Here is a 17777-nt window from a genome sequence, read left to right as displayed (position 1 = left end):
GGACATTGTGGTAGGGGAAGGGACTCACTTTGTCATCCCATGGGTAAAGAAACTAATTCTCTTTGACTGCCATTCTCAACCACATACTGTGCTAGTCATCGCTGGTGGCAAAGATTTACAGAATGTCAACATCACACTGTGCATCCTTTTCCAGCCCATCACTAGCCAACTTCCTTGCTTCTTCATCAGCATTGAAGAGGACTATGATGAGTGTGTGCTGCCGTCCATCACTACAGAGATCCTCAGGTCAGTGGTGGCTCGCTTTGGTGCTAGAGAGCTAATCACCCAGAGATGGCTGGTCTTCAGGCAGGTGAGCGAGGGAGCAAGCAGCCACCTTTGAGCTCATCCTGGATGATGTGTCTTTGATGCATCTGACCTTTGGGAAGGAGTTCACAGAAGTGGTAGAAGCCAAACAGGTGGCTCAGCAGGAAGCAGAGAGGGCCAGATTTGTGGTGGAAAAGGCTGAGCAGAAAAAGACCACCATCATATCTGCTAAGGGCAACTCCAAGGCAGCTGAGCTGATTGCCAACTCACTGGCCACCGTGGGGGATGGCCTGATCGAGCTGCGCAAGCTGGAAGCCACGGAGGATATCATGTACCAGCTCTCACACTCCCAGAACATCACCTACCTGCCGGCAGGGCAGTCCATGCTCCTCCAGCTGCCCCAGTGAAAGCCCACCCTGCCTGCAGCTCCACCGGGTGACTGGGCCACAGCCCCGATGATTCTTAACACAGCCTTCCTTCTGCCCCCACCCCAGAAATCATTGTGAAATTTCATGCTTGACTTAAAGTGAAGGCAATAAAAGTAAAATCACTTCAGATCTCTTTAAAGAAAAAAAAAGAAGAAGAAGAAAAGGAAAAATGACTGATTAGTTGGGCAAGGTGGCTTATGCCTATAATCCTAGCAGTTTGGGACACTAAGAGAGGAGAGCTTGAGCTCAAGAGTTCAAGACCAGCCTGAGCAACATGATGAGACCCTGTCTTTACAAAAAATTTAAAAATTAGCTGGACATGGTGGTGCACACTGTAGTCCCAGCTACTTGGGAGGCTGAAGCTGGAGGATCCCTTGAACCCAAGAATTGAAGGCAGCAGTGAGCTTTGATCGTGCTACTGTACCCCTGCCTGGGTGACAGAGTGAGACCCCATGTAAAAAAAAAAAAAAGAAAAAGAAAAGTAGCTGGTTGGTTAACATAGATTACTTCAGGCAACCATTTTTGTGTGAGGATTAAAGCAGAAGGAACTTCGTTATTATGCTGTTTGAAGATTTAAACTGTCCTCTTTGGGAAATTGGGTGTTCTCTCTCTCCTGATTTCTTAGAAGATCAGATAGCTTAGTTTAGGTTTGAGGATGTAGAACTTAACATGAATGACTCCATTTTTATTTGTAGTCTAGTCTGTTGTGGCCTAGTATAGGAGTTTAGTGGCCTCCTATAATTTTTTACTTAAAAGTATACATCATGTGAATGAATATTTGCTAAGAACATGAAAGAGAAGTCTTCCTTTTAAATAGCTATGTTTCATTGAAATGAATTAATACAGGCATGGTGGCTTATGCCTTTGATCCCAACAGTTTGGGAGAAGAGGTGGGAGGATTGCTTGAGGCTTGGTGTTTGAGACCACCCTGGGCAACATAGCAAGACCCCCATTTCTACAAAAACTAAAAATGTTAAAAATAAAAAAAAGAAATAGATATGTAAAGCAATCAGAAAATACAATAAATTGTTAAATTATACATTGGCAGCAAGTACTTAGAATCTACCAGAATGGGTTTGGGTTTTCCTTATCTAAACTCACCTCTGAGGAAAAAGCAGACTTTTGTATTTCCAAAATTGTTTGTTTCTGGATACGCTTGTTTTTGTTTTGGTATATATAGGGACCTAGAATTATATTTACAGTGACCTTTAGCCTCTAGGAAAGTGGAACTGAGTAGGTACTCTTTTGTTCCCACAGCAGACTAAAGGAAATTCAGTGTAGCAAGAATATGAATAATTGAAATATGTTTGAAGTTTATAGATCTTAAACTCTGATGAGGAAATATAGTCTTGTGTATTTGGTTTGGCTGTGCTGTTTTGCGTTAACTTTAGGGGTAACTTTGAGAATCAGTTTTAAAATTCCAGCCCCAGATGATAGTCTTTTGCTTAGTCATGGGTTAGGTATAATGCCACATGATCCTGAGAAGACTAGGAACGGTTGCTATTTATTAACCTTGGTTGGCAGCGATACTTGAGAAGAAAAAATAACCACCATACATTCATAAAGGTTGAACTGTTGCTATGTTTCAAAATCCTATTTGCCTTGATACCTGGTAATCTTCACTAATCTTTTAAGGAATCATCAGAATGATGTATTTGAGAATGATAAGGCAGTAAAGGCTTCCAAAGGCTAACAATTTGTTTCTTAAGTTTTGTGGTGTTTTGCTTTATTTTCTATACTTTTTGTTATGGGAGCACTGGTAAATTCCTGATCTTGAGAAATAAAAGAACCAGAACAGAGTAATTTTTTAGAAAACTTTGTTTCTACAGTTTTTTTTTTCTACAGTTTTAAATAGTCTCAAGGGAACAATAGTATGTTTCATGTGACAAATTAATATGGACAGGAAAAAGGATTCCCTCAACATTCTCCACTCGTAACCTATATGAGTAAAGTTGAAGGAAAAGGAAGTGACTTCTATGTTTCTGGCCTTTGAAATATTTTTTAATGATTAGAAAACTGTTTCATAGACTGGGCATGGTGGCTCACACCTGTAATCCCAGCATTTTGGGAGGTCAAGGTGGGCAGATTACCTGAGGTCAGGCATTTGAGACCAGCACGGCCAACATGGTGAAACCCTGCCTCTACCAAAAATATAGAAATTAGCCAAGGATGATAGCAGGTGCCTGTAATCCCAGCTACTCAGGAGGCTGAGGCAGGAGAATCACTTGAACCCGGGAGGCAGAGGTGGCAATGAGCTGAGATTGCGCCACTGCACTCTCACCTGGGCGACAGAGAGACTCTGTCTCAAAAAAAACAAAAGAACTGTTTCATGAAAACTGGTCTGCATGTAGTCTTACTGGATTCAAATAATAACATATTGTTATTCAGACATCAGCAGAAAGAAAAATTTTCTTCTCTTCTACCACTCCTTTTTTTTAGTTTTCATGCCAGTAAATTTGTATTTTACCTGCATGTGAAGTCAATAATCAGAACATTTACTACTTGTTTTATTTTACAGTAAGAATTTATAATATTGTCTGTAAAATTCACATGAGGGCAGTCAACTTTCTGTCAATAGCGTCTTTGCCTGAAGGTAGTGACCCTTTAATCTGATGTATTAGTGAAAATGTATATACTGCTGAGGGATATAGGTATACATAAAGAATTGCTTTTTCATCTGTGGATGGTAGAAAAAGGCATTTTGGTCTCTTTATAAGCGTAATATTTAAATTATAGGTAAAGGTTTCAATGTATTCCGTTTTGAACATGGGAAATGTTAACAAGAATCACTGGGCCGGGTGTGGTGGCTCACTCTTGTAATCCTAGCACTTTGGGAGGCTGAGGCAGGTGGATCACCTGAAGTCAGGAGTTTGAGACCAGCCTGGCCAACATGATGAAACCCTGTCTCTACCAAAAACACAAAAATTAACCAGGCATGGTGGCACATGCCTGTAGTCCCAACTACTCAGGAGGCTGAGGTAGGAGAATTGCTTGAACCCAGGAGGCAGAGGATGCAGTGAGCAGAGATCACACCACTGCACTCAAGCCTGGGAGGCAGAGCAAGACTCCATCTCAAAAAAAAAAAAAAAAGTCACTGGATTCTTGACTTCTAACCTTTTGGGGGAATCTTAATTATTTATTTTATTTCATGTACACTGTCCCTTCTTCTTTTGTACCCAGAAGTACTCTGTGGCCTATACATATTTTTTCTTTTTTAAAAAAACTTTACTGTGGAAAATTTCAAAAATATACAAAGTAAACAGAATAATATGAGGAACCCTCTTGTATTCATCATCTTGCTTTAGAAGTCATCAAGATGCTACTACTCTTTTAGCTTTTTTTTTTTTTGAGCCCCAGTCTCACTAATGTCGCCCAGGCTGGAGTGCAGTTGCACAATCTTGGCTCAAGCTATTCTCATGCCTCGGCCTCCCACATGGCTGGGATTACAGGCATGTGCCACCACACGCAGCTAATTCCACCCATTGGTATTTATCCAAGAAAAATGAAAACATAAATCCATAAATTTTTGTTTTTTATTAATAGTAGAGATGGGGTTTCACCGTGTTGGCCAGGCTGGTCTCGAACACCTGGCCTCAAATGATCTGCCTGCCTTGGCCTCCCAAAGTGCTGGAATTACAGGCATGAGCCACCACACCTGGCCCTCTTTTATCATTTATACTTCTACACATTCCCCATCCTCTACTCAATATTTTTTTTTAGGTAAAATTCTTATACACTGAGATGCAAAAATAAGCTGTTACAGTTACAACCATGTAGCACACCTATCAGAGTATAAAACATTTTTATCTCCCCAGAAAGTCCCCTTATATACCTTCCAAATCATCCCCTGCCCCACCAGGAAACCATTGTTCTCTTTGGCTTTGCCTGTTTTCCAATGTCATATAAACAGAACCATGCATTATGCATTTTTTGTGTCTGGCTTTTTTTGTCAACCGTTATATCTGTGAGATTCATACACGTTGCCTTCCTTTGTTTTGCTGAGTAGTCCATTTATGGGTATACCACGATTTGTACATTCATTCTCTTACTCATGAACATTTGGGTTCTTTCCAGTTCTCTCTTTTTTTTTTTTTTTTGAGATGGAGTCTTGCTCTGTTGCCCAGGCTGGAGCACAGTGGCACGATCTTGGCTCACTGCACCTCTGCCTTCTGAGGTCAAGTGATTCTCCTACCTCAGCCTCCCAAGTATCTGGGACCACAGGCATGCACCACCATGCCAAGCTAATTTTTGTATTTTTGGTAGAGACGAGGTTTCACCATGTTGGCCAGGCTGATCTCGAACTCCAGACCTGAGGTGTCCCACCCACCTCAGCCTCCCAAAGTGCTGGGATTACAGGCATGAGCCACTGTGCCCAGCCTAGTTTTTGCTTTTATGCTATGAACATTTACAACAAGTCTTTGGGTGGATTTATGTTTTCATTTTTCTTGGTTAAGTACCAATAGGTGGAATTGCTGGATCAATAGATGTGTATTTAACTTTATGTATGTATTTAGTTATTTATTGTATTAATATTTTGAGATGAAGTTTCACTCTTGTTACCTAGGCTGGAGCGCAATGGCTCAATCTCGGCTCACCGCAACCTCTGCCTCCCAGGTTCAAGTGATTCTCCTGCCTCAGCCTCCCAAGTATCTGGGATCACAGGCTTGTGCCACCACACCTGGCTAATTTTGTATTTTTAGTAGAGCCAGGGTTTCTCCATGTTAGGCTGATCTCGAACTCCCAAGCTCAGGTGATCTGTCTGCCTTGGCCTCCTAAAATGCTGGGATTACAGGTGTGAGCCACCATGCCCAGCCTATTTCTTTATTTTTTTGAGACAGTTTTGCTTTTGCTGCCCAGGCTGGAGTACAATGGCGCATCTTGGCTCACCACAACTTCTGCTTACCGGGTTCAAGCAGTTCTCCTGCCTCAGCCCCCAAGTACCTGGGATTACAGGTGTGCGCCACCATTCCCGGCTAATTTTGCATTTTTAGTAGAGATGGGTTTCTCCATGTTGGTCAGGCTGGTCTCGAACTCCTGACCTCAGGTGATCTGCCCGCCTCCCAAAGTGCTGGAATTACAGGCATGAGCCACCACACCCAGTGCATGTTTAATTTTTATAAAAAACTGCCAAACCTTTTCCTAAAGTGTTTATGTCATTGTACATTGCCACTGACAAAGGATGGATATGTGTCTGTGGTTTGTAAGTTTAGATAAACTGATAGATACAAGAAGCTTTTTCTTATAGGAAATGGCTTATAGGAACATCTCAATATTAGTTGTTATTCCGCAGAATGTAAGATGACCTTGAAATATATACTCGTCATTAGTTTGTTGTTTTTATGTGGCTTCTAAGGAGTTGTAGAAATTATTTTAGTCCTTATAGTAAATCAGCTGATGTGGTTATATAGATAGCATAGTTGTTGCCTTTCTGAGAACAAATACATTACTGAGTGTCCTAGATTTATACATTTTGGAACTCTGTTTATAATTTCCAGGGTCCCTTTAGGAACCCCTGCCTGTGATTCCTAGAAACACTCTCTTTAACACTTAGTGGTTTTAGCAGTGAATATCTGTCCTCACCCACACTATTGTGGTCAGGGGGATATCACAGCAGGTAATCTAAATGGAATGGTTGGGATGAAACTCCACTAAGGTGAGTGATGTTTATTGCTTTCCAAAGCATATTGCAGTTAAATTATTCAACAATAAATCTGCCTTTGCACCATTGTCAGGTATTAATGTGAGACATTTGTTCTGTTTTAGTGATGTCCTCGCATTGCCCATTTTTAAGCAAGAAGAGTCAAGTTTGCCTCCTGATAATGAGAATAAAATCCTACCTTTTCAATATGTGCTTTGTGCTGCCACCTCTCCAGCAGTGAAACTCCATGATGAAACTCTAACATATCTCAATCAAGGTTAGACGCTTCCTCATTCGTTAGTGCTATTACAGGCCTACTGGATTTATGATGTTTTATTAGGTATGCTTATATGTAAAAATTTAGATCTTTCTAGTATGGCTATCAAACTAGAAGTCTTATTTCAGAGATTTGAGTTCTCATGTCATATTTGATATCTGTTACTAGCTCCTTTTGCTTAGCCGCCCATCTTTAGTTCCCAGCTTCCCCTTCCTAATTGTGTTCCCTAGATACTCCCATTGGTTACTGTCTGAAAAGTATTACTCTACCTGGCTCTATTATTTACCAATTGTGTGGCCTTGGACAAGTTGCTAAAACTCTTTTAAGTTTCAATTTCTTTGTCTGTAAAATGGGATTGATAATACCTTAGAAAGGTATATTAGTTAAATGAAATAATGTGTGAAAATACTTAGCACAGTGCTGAGCATCTAGTAAAGGTTTCTGGTTGTTGTTACTAATACTAATAATATTATTATACTCTTGTATATTCAACTAACTGAATTCTATTCTTTCTGAATCTAGCAAAGTTAATTTGTGATGAATATAATATATAATTACTTTTTCTTCTAGGACAGTCTTACGAAATTCGAATGTTAGACAATAGGAAACTTGGAGAACTTCCAGAAATTAATGGCAAATTGGTGAAGGTAAAATGAATAAATCATTCTTCTGTACAATATTTTTTACTAATCCTTTTGGGATTTTAAATTTTATTTTTTTGTTAATGTTCTTTTGCTTCCATAAAGGGCTTGATGATATCCCTTGCCTACAATCATTTGTTGGTATAATGGTAAACAGATGTGTTATTTCTTTGGGGTCAGAGTAAGTAAGCTCCCCTATTCACATGAATTTTCTAGAGTTGCAGAAATAGAACGCTCACCATGCCCTGTCCAGGGTAATCCACTGGCTCAGTGAAGTTCTTCTGGGTGGAGTAAAGTAACTTCCTTGAGGTCTTTAGAGAAGCCTCAGTGTTTTTTTTGGATACTTGGTCTTATAGCAAGGAAAACAGAAGCTACTGTTGATGAAGAGCAGTTCTCTTAGTCTAGACTGACAGGATTTTGATAATTCACAGCACAACTGAGACAGAGGAGTTTTGTCAAAAGGTGGTGGGAGGAATTAACAGGCACTTCTACAGAGTAGGAGTAACAAAAGGAAAGTTGATGGAAACAGGCCTTACCTACCCTCAGTATTTATAGGTTGTATGGTGGGTTAGCAAGCAGGGAACTTGGTGAGTTTTTCATACACATCTGAAAAGCTAAGCCAGATAGGCCATGGTGTGACAGAAGAGACATGCAGAAATGCTTCAGACAGGAGTCCTTTGTGCCTAGTTACCATAGGACTGAAATTTAAGCCAAGTTTTAAATATGGTACCAGTTAACTACAAAGATGCCTGAGAAATTGGCCAGGCGTGGTGGCTCACACCTGTAATCCCAGCACTTTGGGAGGCCGAGACAGCGGATCACCTGAGGTATGGAGAAACCCCATCTCTACTAAAAATACAAAATTAGCTGGGTGCTATGGTGCATGTCTGTAATCCCAGCCACTCGGGAGGCTGAGGCAGGAGAATCGCTTGAATCTGGTAGGCGGAGGTTGCGGTGAGCCAGGATTGTGCCATTGCACTCCAGCCTGGGCAACAAGAGCAAAACTCCATGTCAAAAAAAAGAAAAGATTATATCTGAGAAATTATAAAATTTATCCTGAAATAGTACTTGGTATGGTATAGGTTTTAGAGTGAAACAGATCTTAAGAAAAATCATTTTAGATTGTGTTTAGAAACCAGCTAGCAGTGAGTCCTGCTAGTTTTCCTTTGTCAGCACTGATTTTCAAGAGGTCCTGTTATCTGATTTTGTTGTATCCTTTTAGAGTATATTCCGAGTGGTGTTCCATGACAGAAGGCTACAGTACACTGAGCATCAGCAGCTAGAGGGCTGGAGGTGGAACCGACCTGGAGACAGAATTCTTGACATAGGTGAGTTAAAAGAGAATCTATTGCCTAGGAAGTGCCTTTCACTATGTGCTGAGAGTTGGTTTTCTTGACATTTACCTTGATTCATATGCTTAAGAGGCTCAATTAGTATAAACCTTGAAATTATTTACTAAGCATAAAAAATTAAGTAATACAAGTTAAAATGATATCAAAATTGAAGTTGGAAGTGTAAACACTTCAGTGCCATAGGAACTGTAGGTTGATTTTGTTTTGTTTTTTAAGTTGTGGTAAAATATACATTGCATAAAAGTTATCATTTTAACCATTTTTAAGTGGATAGTTCTGTAACATTGAGTACATTCACATTATTATGTAACCATTACTACCATCCATCTTCAGAACTTTTTTCATTGTAAAACTAGAAGACTGTACCTGTTAAACAGTAACTCCTCATCCTCCCTTCTTCACAGCCCCTGGTAACCACTATTCTTCTTTCTGTCTCTATGAATTGGACTACTAAGTACTGCATAAATGAAATCATACAGTATTTGTCCTTTTGACTGGCACTTTTCACTTAGCATAATGTTTTCAAGGTTCATGGAGTAACATACATTAGAATTTCCTTCCCATGTAAGGCTGAATAATATTCCATTGTGTGTATATACCACATTTTGTTTATCCATTCATCCCATGATACACACTTAATTTGATTCCACTTTTTGTCTATTGTGAATAACGCTGCTATCAACATGGATGTACAAATACGTGTTTGAGTCTCTGCTTTTAATTCTGCTGGATACATATCCAGAAATGGAATTGCTGGATCATATGGTAATTCTATCTTCAATTTTTTTTAGAAACCACTATATTGTTTTCCACAGTGACTACACATTTTACATTTCTACCAGCAGTACTGAAATTCCAGTTTCTTCAGGCTTGCCAACACTTGTTGCTTTCTATTTTTTGATAATATCTATCCTAATGGTTGTGAAGTATCTCATTGTGGTTTTAATTTGCATTTCTCTGATGATTAGTGATGTTGAGCATCTTTGCATGTGCTTATTGGCCATTTATGTATATATATATATTTGAAAAATGTCTATTCAAATCTTTTTCCCATTTTTGAATTGATTGTTTGTTTTTTAGTTATTGAGTTGAAGGAATTCTTCACATATTCTGGATATTAACCCCATAGCAGATATATCACATGCAAATATGTTCTCTTATTCTGTGGGTTGCTTTTTCACTATGTTAATACTATCCTTTGATGCATTAAAGTTTGACATTTTGAGGTGGTCCGATTTATCCAATTTTTAAATTGCCTGTGCTTTTGGTGCCACATCCAAGAAATCATTGTCAAATTCAGTGTTAGGAAACTTTTCTCATGTTTTCTTCTAAGAGTTTTATAGTTTTAGGTCTTATATTCAGGTCACAGATCTATTTTGAGTTCATGTTTGTATGTGGTACAAGGTAAGGGCCCAACTTCATTCTTTTGCATGGGGATACCCAGTTTTCTCAATACCATTTGTTGAAAAGACCATTCTTTCCCCCATTGAATGGTCTTGGCACCCTTGTCAAAATTCATTTGACCATATATTTGAAGACTTATTTCTAGATACTCTATTCTGTTCCATTTGTTAACGTGTCTTTATGCCTATACCTCACTATTTTGCTAAGTGTAGCTTTATAGTAAGTTTTGAAGTTGTGAAGCATGAGACCTCCAACTTTGTTCTTTTTCGAGATTGTTTTGGCTATTCAGGATCTGATACTTTGTTTTGCATTTGTAAAAAGGGGCAGATTTTTTTTCCCCAACATGCTGAGAGTTCCTTCATTTTTTTACTAGTGCCTGAGAACCAGATTCGTAGTATGTTTTACCTAAAGTGAGAGTTCTGGTATTAGAAGAAACTAGTCTCTTGGTTTACAGTTAAATTTTGTCTTCCCATGTTGCCACACAGAGTAGAATTTGTTTTTCCTAAGTCATAGGGTATAAAGGAAAGATCTTCACAAACACACATGCAGTCACTTTTCTTGGTATCTGCATCTCTGATTTCTAATTGGTTAAAATTTCCTATTGGTAAACATAGTTGTTAAAAAAAAATTAACTGCTACTACTTTTACCTGAGAAACCATTGGTTCTCATGCAATGATCTTGATATCTGTATGACGAATTGACCTTAAGATGCATTTAACACAACTAATATTGTGGAGTGGGACCCACTTGATGCTTTATTGTTTGAATCATTGATACCAAAACAGTAGTATTGTTATATCACAGTTACAATAATGCATATCACCTGGCCTTAGCTCCCCAGTTTGATCATTAATAGAAGTCACAGAATGCTATTTGAATATCTGCTGTGTGGAATAGAAAGCAAAGTTCTACCCAAGCCTGTTAAATCTTGCTTCCGTTTTAAGTAAAGATTTGTCACTCTGTTACAGGATTACTTGATGACTTGATAAGTCAGCATCAATTATTTTTTTTCTTTTTTGAGACAGAGTCTCGCTCTGTCACCCAGGCTGCAGTGCAATGGCGTGATCTCGGCTCACTGCATCCTCTGTCTTTTGGGTTCAAGTGATTCTTGTGTCTCAGCTTCCCGAGTAGCTGGGATTATAGGCGCCCAGCATTATGCCTGGCTAATTTTTATATTTTTAGTAGAGATGGGATTTCACCGTGTTGGCCAGGTTGGTCTTGAACATCTGACCTCAAATGATCCACACCCCTCAGCCTCAAAGTGCTGGGATTACAGGTGTGAGTCACCATGCCTGGCCTGCATCAATCTTTGTGTTAAAATTTTTCCACTTTCATCCGTGATATAATCCTTTCTACCTTTATAAAGACACTCTGCAGCACCCCTTCAATAGCAATGCTCTTAATGTGCTTTTGGCAGTAACACTAATTTTAAAACTATAGTTGAAACAGATTATAAATTACAGTTTTCATGATAGTGTAGACTTAATCCATCTTAAATAGGATTTTGGCAAATTAAAAGGAAACTGCCTTTAACTTGCCGTTTTTTTTTTTTTTTTTTTTTGAGACGGGAGTTTCGCTCTTGTTACCCAGGCTGGAGTGCAATGGCGCGATCTCGGCTCACCGCAACCTCCGCTTTCTGGGTTCAGGCAATTCTCCTGCCTCAGCTTCCTGAGTAGCTGGGATTACAGGCACGCGCCACCATGCCCAGCTAATTTTTTGTATTTTTAGTAGAGACGGGGTTTCACCACGTTGACCGGGATGGTCTCGATCTCTTGACCTCGTGATCCACCCGCCTCGGCCTCCCAAAGTGCTGGGATTACAGGCTTGAGCCACCACGCCCGGCCCTAACTTGCCGTATTTTAAACTAGAAGGAGGATACTGAACATTCCCAACACAAAGAAATGATAGATATTTGAGACAGTGAATATGCTGATTACCCTGATCTGATCACTATGCATTATATGTATTGAAACATGACTGTATAGCCCATAAATATGTACAGTTACTATTTGTCAATTTAACAATAATTTTTTTTGAGACAGAGTCTTGCTCTGTCACCCAGGCTGGAGTGCAGTGGCACAGTCTCGGCTCACTGCAACCTCTGCCTTTCAGGTTCAAGCAGTTCTCCCTGCCTCAGCCTCCTGAGTAGCTGGAATTACAGGCGACTGCTATCATGCCCGGCTAATTTTTGTATTTTTTAGTAGAGATGGGGTTTTGCCATGTTGGCCAGGCTGGTCTTAAACTCCTGATCTCATGTGATCCACCCACCTCAGTGTGAGCCATCATGTCAGGCCAAAAAATAAATAAATAAATTATTTATTTATTTATATATTTATTTATTTATTTGAGATGGAACCTTGCTTTTGTTGTCCAGGGTGGCGTGTGGTGTTGCGATCTCAGCTCACTGCAACCTCTGCCTTCTAAGCTGAAGCAATTCTCCTGCCTCAGCCTCCTGGGGGTAGCTGGGATTACAGGCATGCGCCACCACACGTTAATTTTTGTATTTTTATTAGAGACAGGGTTTCACCATGCTGGCCAGGCTGGTCTTGAACTCCTGGCCTCGTGATTCACCTGCCTTGGCCTCTGATTACAGGCGTGAGCCACCACGCCCGGCCAAATAATTTCTTTAATTGACATATGTTAAAAACTTTTTGAAGAGGAAGAAAAGCACTCAGAAGGAAAGTAATTAAGTCAGTTTTACTCTAATCAAATCTTTTTCACTGGCAAAAAAGAAATTTAAGGTGTGGGCTGGGTGTGGTGGCTCATGCCTATAATCCCAGCACTTTGGGACACCAAGCTGGGCGGATAACCTGAGGTCAGGAGTTCGAGAGCAGCCTGGCCAACATGGCGAACCTCATCTTTACTAAAAATACAAAAAATTTATCCTGGCTTGGTGGCACATGCCTATAATCCCAGCTACTCAGGAGGCAGAAGCAGGAGAATCGCTTGAACCCAGAGGCGGTTGCAGTGAGCCGAGCTGGTGCCACTGCACTCCAGCCTGGGCAACAGAGCGAGACTTCATCTAAGAAGAAAAGCAAAGAAATGTAGGATGTGATATACAAAAATCTTAGTAGCTAGGGATGAGTAATATAAGAATCAGTGCTTTCTTATTTAAAACTGAATAGCCCTCAGAATTGTTCAATTATTACCGTTTTGTTTCTCAGATATCCCAATGTCTGTGGGTATAATCGATCCTCGGGCTAATCCAACTCAACTAAATACAGTGGAGTTCCTGTGGGACCCTGCAAAGAGGACATCTGTGTTTATTCAGGTAAGGTATTGCAGATAGGGTTCCAGTTTTGAAGAGCATCTCTTACTACCAGTTTATTTCTTAAAGGATAAAACGTTAACTTTGAAATCTTTACAGGGTTCTAGACTGACTATCAAGCCCAGGCTCCTTAACCTGTGCCTGAGAACATTGAAGAGTTTCTGAATTGCTCTTCTAATACCCCAATTTATTTATTTATGTCTCCCAAAATTGCTTGGTAAAGGCTGCATAATACTTCATTCCTTGGTTGTACCATAATTTACCTAACAATTATTTGGCATTTAGATTGGCCTATTTTTTTTTTTTTTTTTTTTTTTTTTTTTTTGAGACAGGGTCTTGCCCTGTTGCCCAGTCTGGAGTTCAGTGGCACAATCTTGGCTCACTGCAACCTCCACCTCCCAGGTTCGGGTGATTCTCTTGCCTCAGCCTCACCAGTAGCTGAGACTACAGGCACATGCCACCATGCCCAACTAATTTTTGTATTTTTGTTAGAGGTAGGGTTTTGCCATGCTGGCCAGGCTGGTCTTAAACTCCTGACCTCAGGTGATCCACCCACCTTAACCTCCCAAAGTGCTGGGATTATAGGTGTGAGCCACCACACCTGGCCTTGATTGGCCTGATTTTTTACTATTATCTGTAATGTTATTTTGAACATCTTTATGCTTAAAATTTGATTTGCATATCTGAATATATTCTTTGGGTAGAGTCTTTGAAAATCCTTATTTGTAATAATGATAATAACCAGTAGTTTATTGAGTACTTCACAAGAGATAGTCACTGTGTTAAGGAAACACTTTATATATATGATTTTAAGACTTTCAACTATAATATTGTGGAGTAGTCAATCAGACAAGATTCTACTATTAAGATTCATCAGGCGGAGCCTGGTGGCTAACACCAGTAATCCCAGCACTTTGGGAGGCTAAGGGGGACAGATCACCTGAGGTCAGGAGTTCAAGACCAGCCTGGCCAACATGGCGAAACCCCGTCTCTACTAAAAATGCCAAACTTAGCCGGGTATGGTGGTGTGTACCTGTAATCCCAGCTACTTGAGAGGCTGAGGCAGGAGAATCGTTTGAACCTGGGAAGCAGAGGTTGCAGTGAGCCGAGATTGCACCATTGCACTCCAGCTTGGGCGCCAACAACAAAACTTTGTCTCAAAAAAAAAAAAAAAAATTCATCAATCTTAGACTTTATGTAGTAGCCAAGCAAACCTCTTTCTCCACTATTGCTGTGAACATTCATATTTACTATGTTCCCAGACTGGGTAGTGACTCCTCTTTCTAAGATCTTCCTTAAAATTGAGGAAACTTTAACTCACAGAAATCATTTCTCTTTTGCTAACTCTGTGTTCTTTGAAGCAGTTAATGAATTTAGTTCCTCACAGTAGCTTTTGTTAGTATTAGATCTGTACATTTATTTCGTTTGCATTTGTAAATCCTTCAAGTTTTTGTATTTCCTCTATGAGATTGTAAGTTTTTCAAGATCAAAAGGAGGAAAAGTGGTTTTTTTAGATGTTCGTAATGCCTAGTAAAGGTTTTGCTGTTAATAGTTGCTTAAAAAAGAAAAATACCACCATCTGGTTTGGCTAGCTAGCCATACTGAAACCTCGATGTTGTATTCTTTTCAGGTGCACTGTATTAGCACAGAGTTCACTATGAGGAAACATGGTGGAGAAAAGGGGGTGCCATTCCGAGTGCAAATTGATACCTTCAAGGAGAATGAAAATGGGGAATATACTGAGCACTTACACTCGGCCAGCTGCCAGATCAAAGTTTTCAAGGTATTCCTGAGCAATGTGCTAGCCCTTGGATTCTTTTACCCGTATCATTCTATGTTAATATTAGCTACAATGTCAGAAAGGCAAATTGTCTTTTTTTTTTTTTTGGAAACAAAAAATGAAAAAATGTCTAAGCTAGAGTCATTGAAATAATAACCAAGATGCCTGGTAAAGAAATTTACATGGAGATGGTCATGGGATAATAGGAACTTGGAAAAGAAGGCTAGAGACAAGAACATGGGTTCTCATTGAAAGCTCTTAAAGCCTGTTGAAGTTACAAGCTCTTGTAAAGCTTACAAAAATTGACTATTTTTGGTTACATTCATACTTGATCTTTTCTTATTTGGTCTTATTTATTTATTTATTTTTGAGACTGGGTCTCAGTCTGTCACCCAGGCTGTAGTGCAGTGGCGCAATCACAACTCACTGCAGCCTCAACCTTCTGGGTTCAATCGATTCTCCTGCCTCAGCTTCCCTAGTCAGTGGGACTACAGGCATGTGCCACCACACTGGGCTAATTTTTCTATTTTTTTGTAGAGAGGAGGGTCTTGCCATGTTGCCCAAGCTGGTCTTGAACTCCCAGGCTTAAGTGATCTGCCTGCCTCAGCCTCCCAAAGTGCTGGGATCATAGATATTAGCCACTGTACCCCAACCAGGGTCCTATTTATTTTTATCACAGGGATAAGTATGTTCTTGGGCCTGGCGCGGTGGCTCACACCTGTAATCCCAGCACTTTGGGAGGCTGAGGTGGGCAGATCATGAGGTCAGGCGATCAGGACCATCCTGGCTAACACGGTGAAACCCCCTCTCTACTAAAAATACAAAAAATTAACTGGGCATGGTGACACACACCTGTAATCCCAGATACTTGGGAGGCTGAGGCAGGATAATCACTTGAACCTGGGAGGTGGAGGTTGCAGTGAGCCGAGATTGCACCACTGCAGTCTAGCCTGGGTGACAGAGCAAGACTCTATCTAAAAAAAAATTTTAATTTGTTCTCATTGTAAGAAATTGAATAATACAGAAGTATTCAGAACAACGCTGAAATTCTCTCTTTACTACTCTTACGCCAAACCCCCTTACAACCTCTTCCCAGAGGGAAACCACTGTCATAATTTTGTATGTGTTCTTCTAGTTCCTCTTCTTTTTTTTTTTGAGAAAGAATTTCACTCTGTTGCCCATGTTGGGTGCAGTGGCACAATCTCAGCTCACTGCAACCTTTGCCTCGTAAATTCAAGCAATTCTCGTGCCATAGCCTCCCCAGTAGCTGGGACTATAGGCATGTGCCACCATGCTCAGCTAATTTTTTGTATTTTTAGTAGAGACAGGGTTTTGCCACGTTGGCCAGGCTAGTCTTGAACTCCTGACCTCAGGCAATCCACCTGCCTTGGACTCCCAAAGTGCAATAGTTACAGGAGTGAGCCACCACACCCAGCTCTTCTAGTTCCCTTCTGTGCTTTTATACACACGCATACATAGCTACATATATATTTTCTTTGACACATAAGTGGGATTATACTATTTGAATTGTTTTGAGACTTGGTTTTTTTTAGTGAACTGTGTGCTTTAGACATCTTTCCATGTCAGTAGCTATAGATCTGATTCTTTTCAACTCTATCAAACATGTAAATTTCCTATTTTCAAACTTAAAGTGATATTTCTTACCTTTACATCCCTGCACATACAATTTTGTTTCATATGTGAATATTTAAGTTTTTAAAAGTAATATTGTTGGCTTAAAAGGTGATTACCTGAGTTTAAAACAAAATATTTCTCATTTCAGCCCAAAGGAGCAGACAGAAAGCAAAAAACGGACAGAGAGAAAATGGAGAAACGAACACCTCATGAAAAGGAGAAATATCAACCTTCCTATGAGACAACCATACTCACAGAGGTAACAAGATTTCTCTTGATGACAGTTTCAGTTCATAATTTTTAATCTAAAAGGAAAAATTCATTACTTCCAAACTGGTCAAAATTTACTTCTAAGCAATATTCTCTCACACTCTGTTTTGGTATTGTTTTTGTTTTTAAAAAAACAAGAGCACAAATCTACTTTTATTTACTTTTCATTAGTTTAAATCCTTATGGACACAGTATCACATGGATTCTGTGTCCAGTAGCTTTAGCAGGAAGATTTGTTTAGAATTTGGCATGAACAATGCCAACTGTTTCTGAGTGTCCAAGTTATCTTTTCCCAGATTACTCTGTTTTTGTTTGGTTTGCCGCCAGGAGTCACTGTGGTGTTCTTTGCTTTGTCTACATAAGCACATCTCTTGCCCAAATATAATTCAGTTTCATCTTGGAAATAAACCACTTTCAATTTTAAGAAGAGCTGTGTGCTGCCTTTGGTTCTGGAAAACCCGCTTATATCCAGCAAAAATGGCCCAGGACCACAGCTTTCTAGACGTATTTCCTTTTAGAAGTCCTGTTCCCAGAAGGCCTCCACAGGCTCCAAGATAGCGGAAAGAGAAGCAATGTTCTCTATTGCTTATGAGGGTCTCTGAGGAATTAAGCTTTACTAATCAAGATGTGCTATTCAAGGAGCAATAGGGTCAAATGTGCTTATTCATTATCTAACTTATCCTTTGTTTTTAGTGTTCTCCATGGCCTGAGATCACGTATGTCAATAATTCCCCATCACCTGGTTTCAACAGTTCCCATAGCAGTTTTTCTCTTGGGGAAGGGTAAGTCTGGGAAATAAAATTGGCTTATTTGTCCAAA

General features: G+C 39.8%; 1 protein-coding gene and 1 pseudogene across 3 annotated transcripts in view; both read left to right on the top strand.

The window, feature by feature from the left end:
* The window catches only part of TFCP2 (transcription factor CP2), a 58623-nt gene that overhangs the window by 27977 nt on the left and 12869 nt on the right, over positions 1-17777 (top strand). For all 3 annotated transcript variants that reach the window (XM_012450217.3, XM_012450216.3, XM_012450215.3), the window contains exons 2-8: positions 6456-6607; positions 7178-7254; positions 8471-8576; positions 13170-13276; positions 14904-15056; positions 16837-16947; positions 17652-17740. In XM_012450217.3, the coding sequence (XP_012305640.1) occupies positions 6456-6607; positions 7178-7254; positions 8471-8576; positions 13170-13276; positions 14904-15056; positions 16837-16947; positions 17652-17740 (795 nt within the window). The remainder of the gene's footprint in view (positions 1-6455; positions 6608-7177; positions 7255-8470; positions 8577-13169; positions 13277-14903; positions 15057-16836; positions 16948-17651; positions 17741-17777) is intronic.
* Positions 40-3470, top strand: LOC105715974 (prohibitin 1-like; annotated as a pseudogene).

Source organism: Aotus nancymaae, unplaced genomic scaffold, assembly GCF_030222135.1.
Source record: "Aotus nancymaae isolate 86718 unplaced genomic scaffold, 86718_ANA_hifiasm-v0.15.2.pri h1tg000016l, whole genome shotgun sequence".
NCBI lineage: Eukaryota > Metazoa > Chordata > Mammalia > Primates > Aotidae > Aotus > Aotus nancymaae.
The sequence above is the reverse complement of the archived record's forward strand: the minus strand, read 5'-3'. Positions and strand labels throughout refer to the sequence as shown.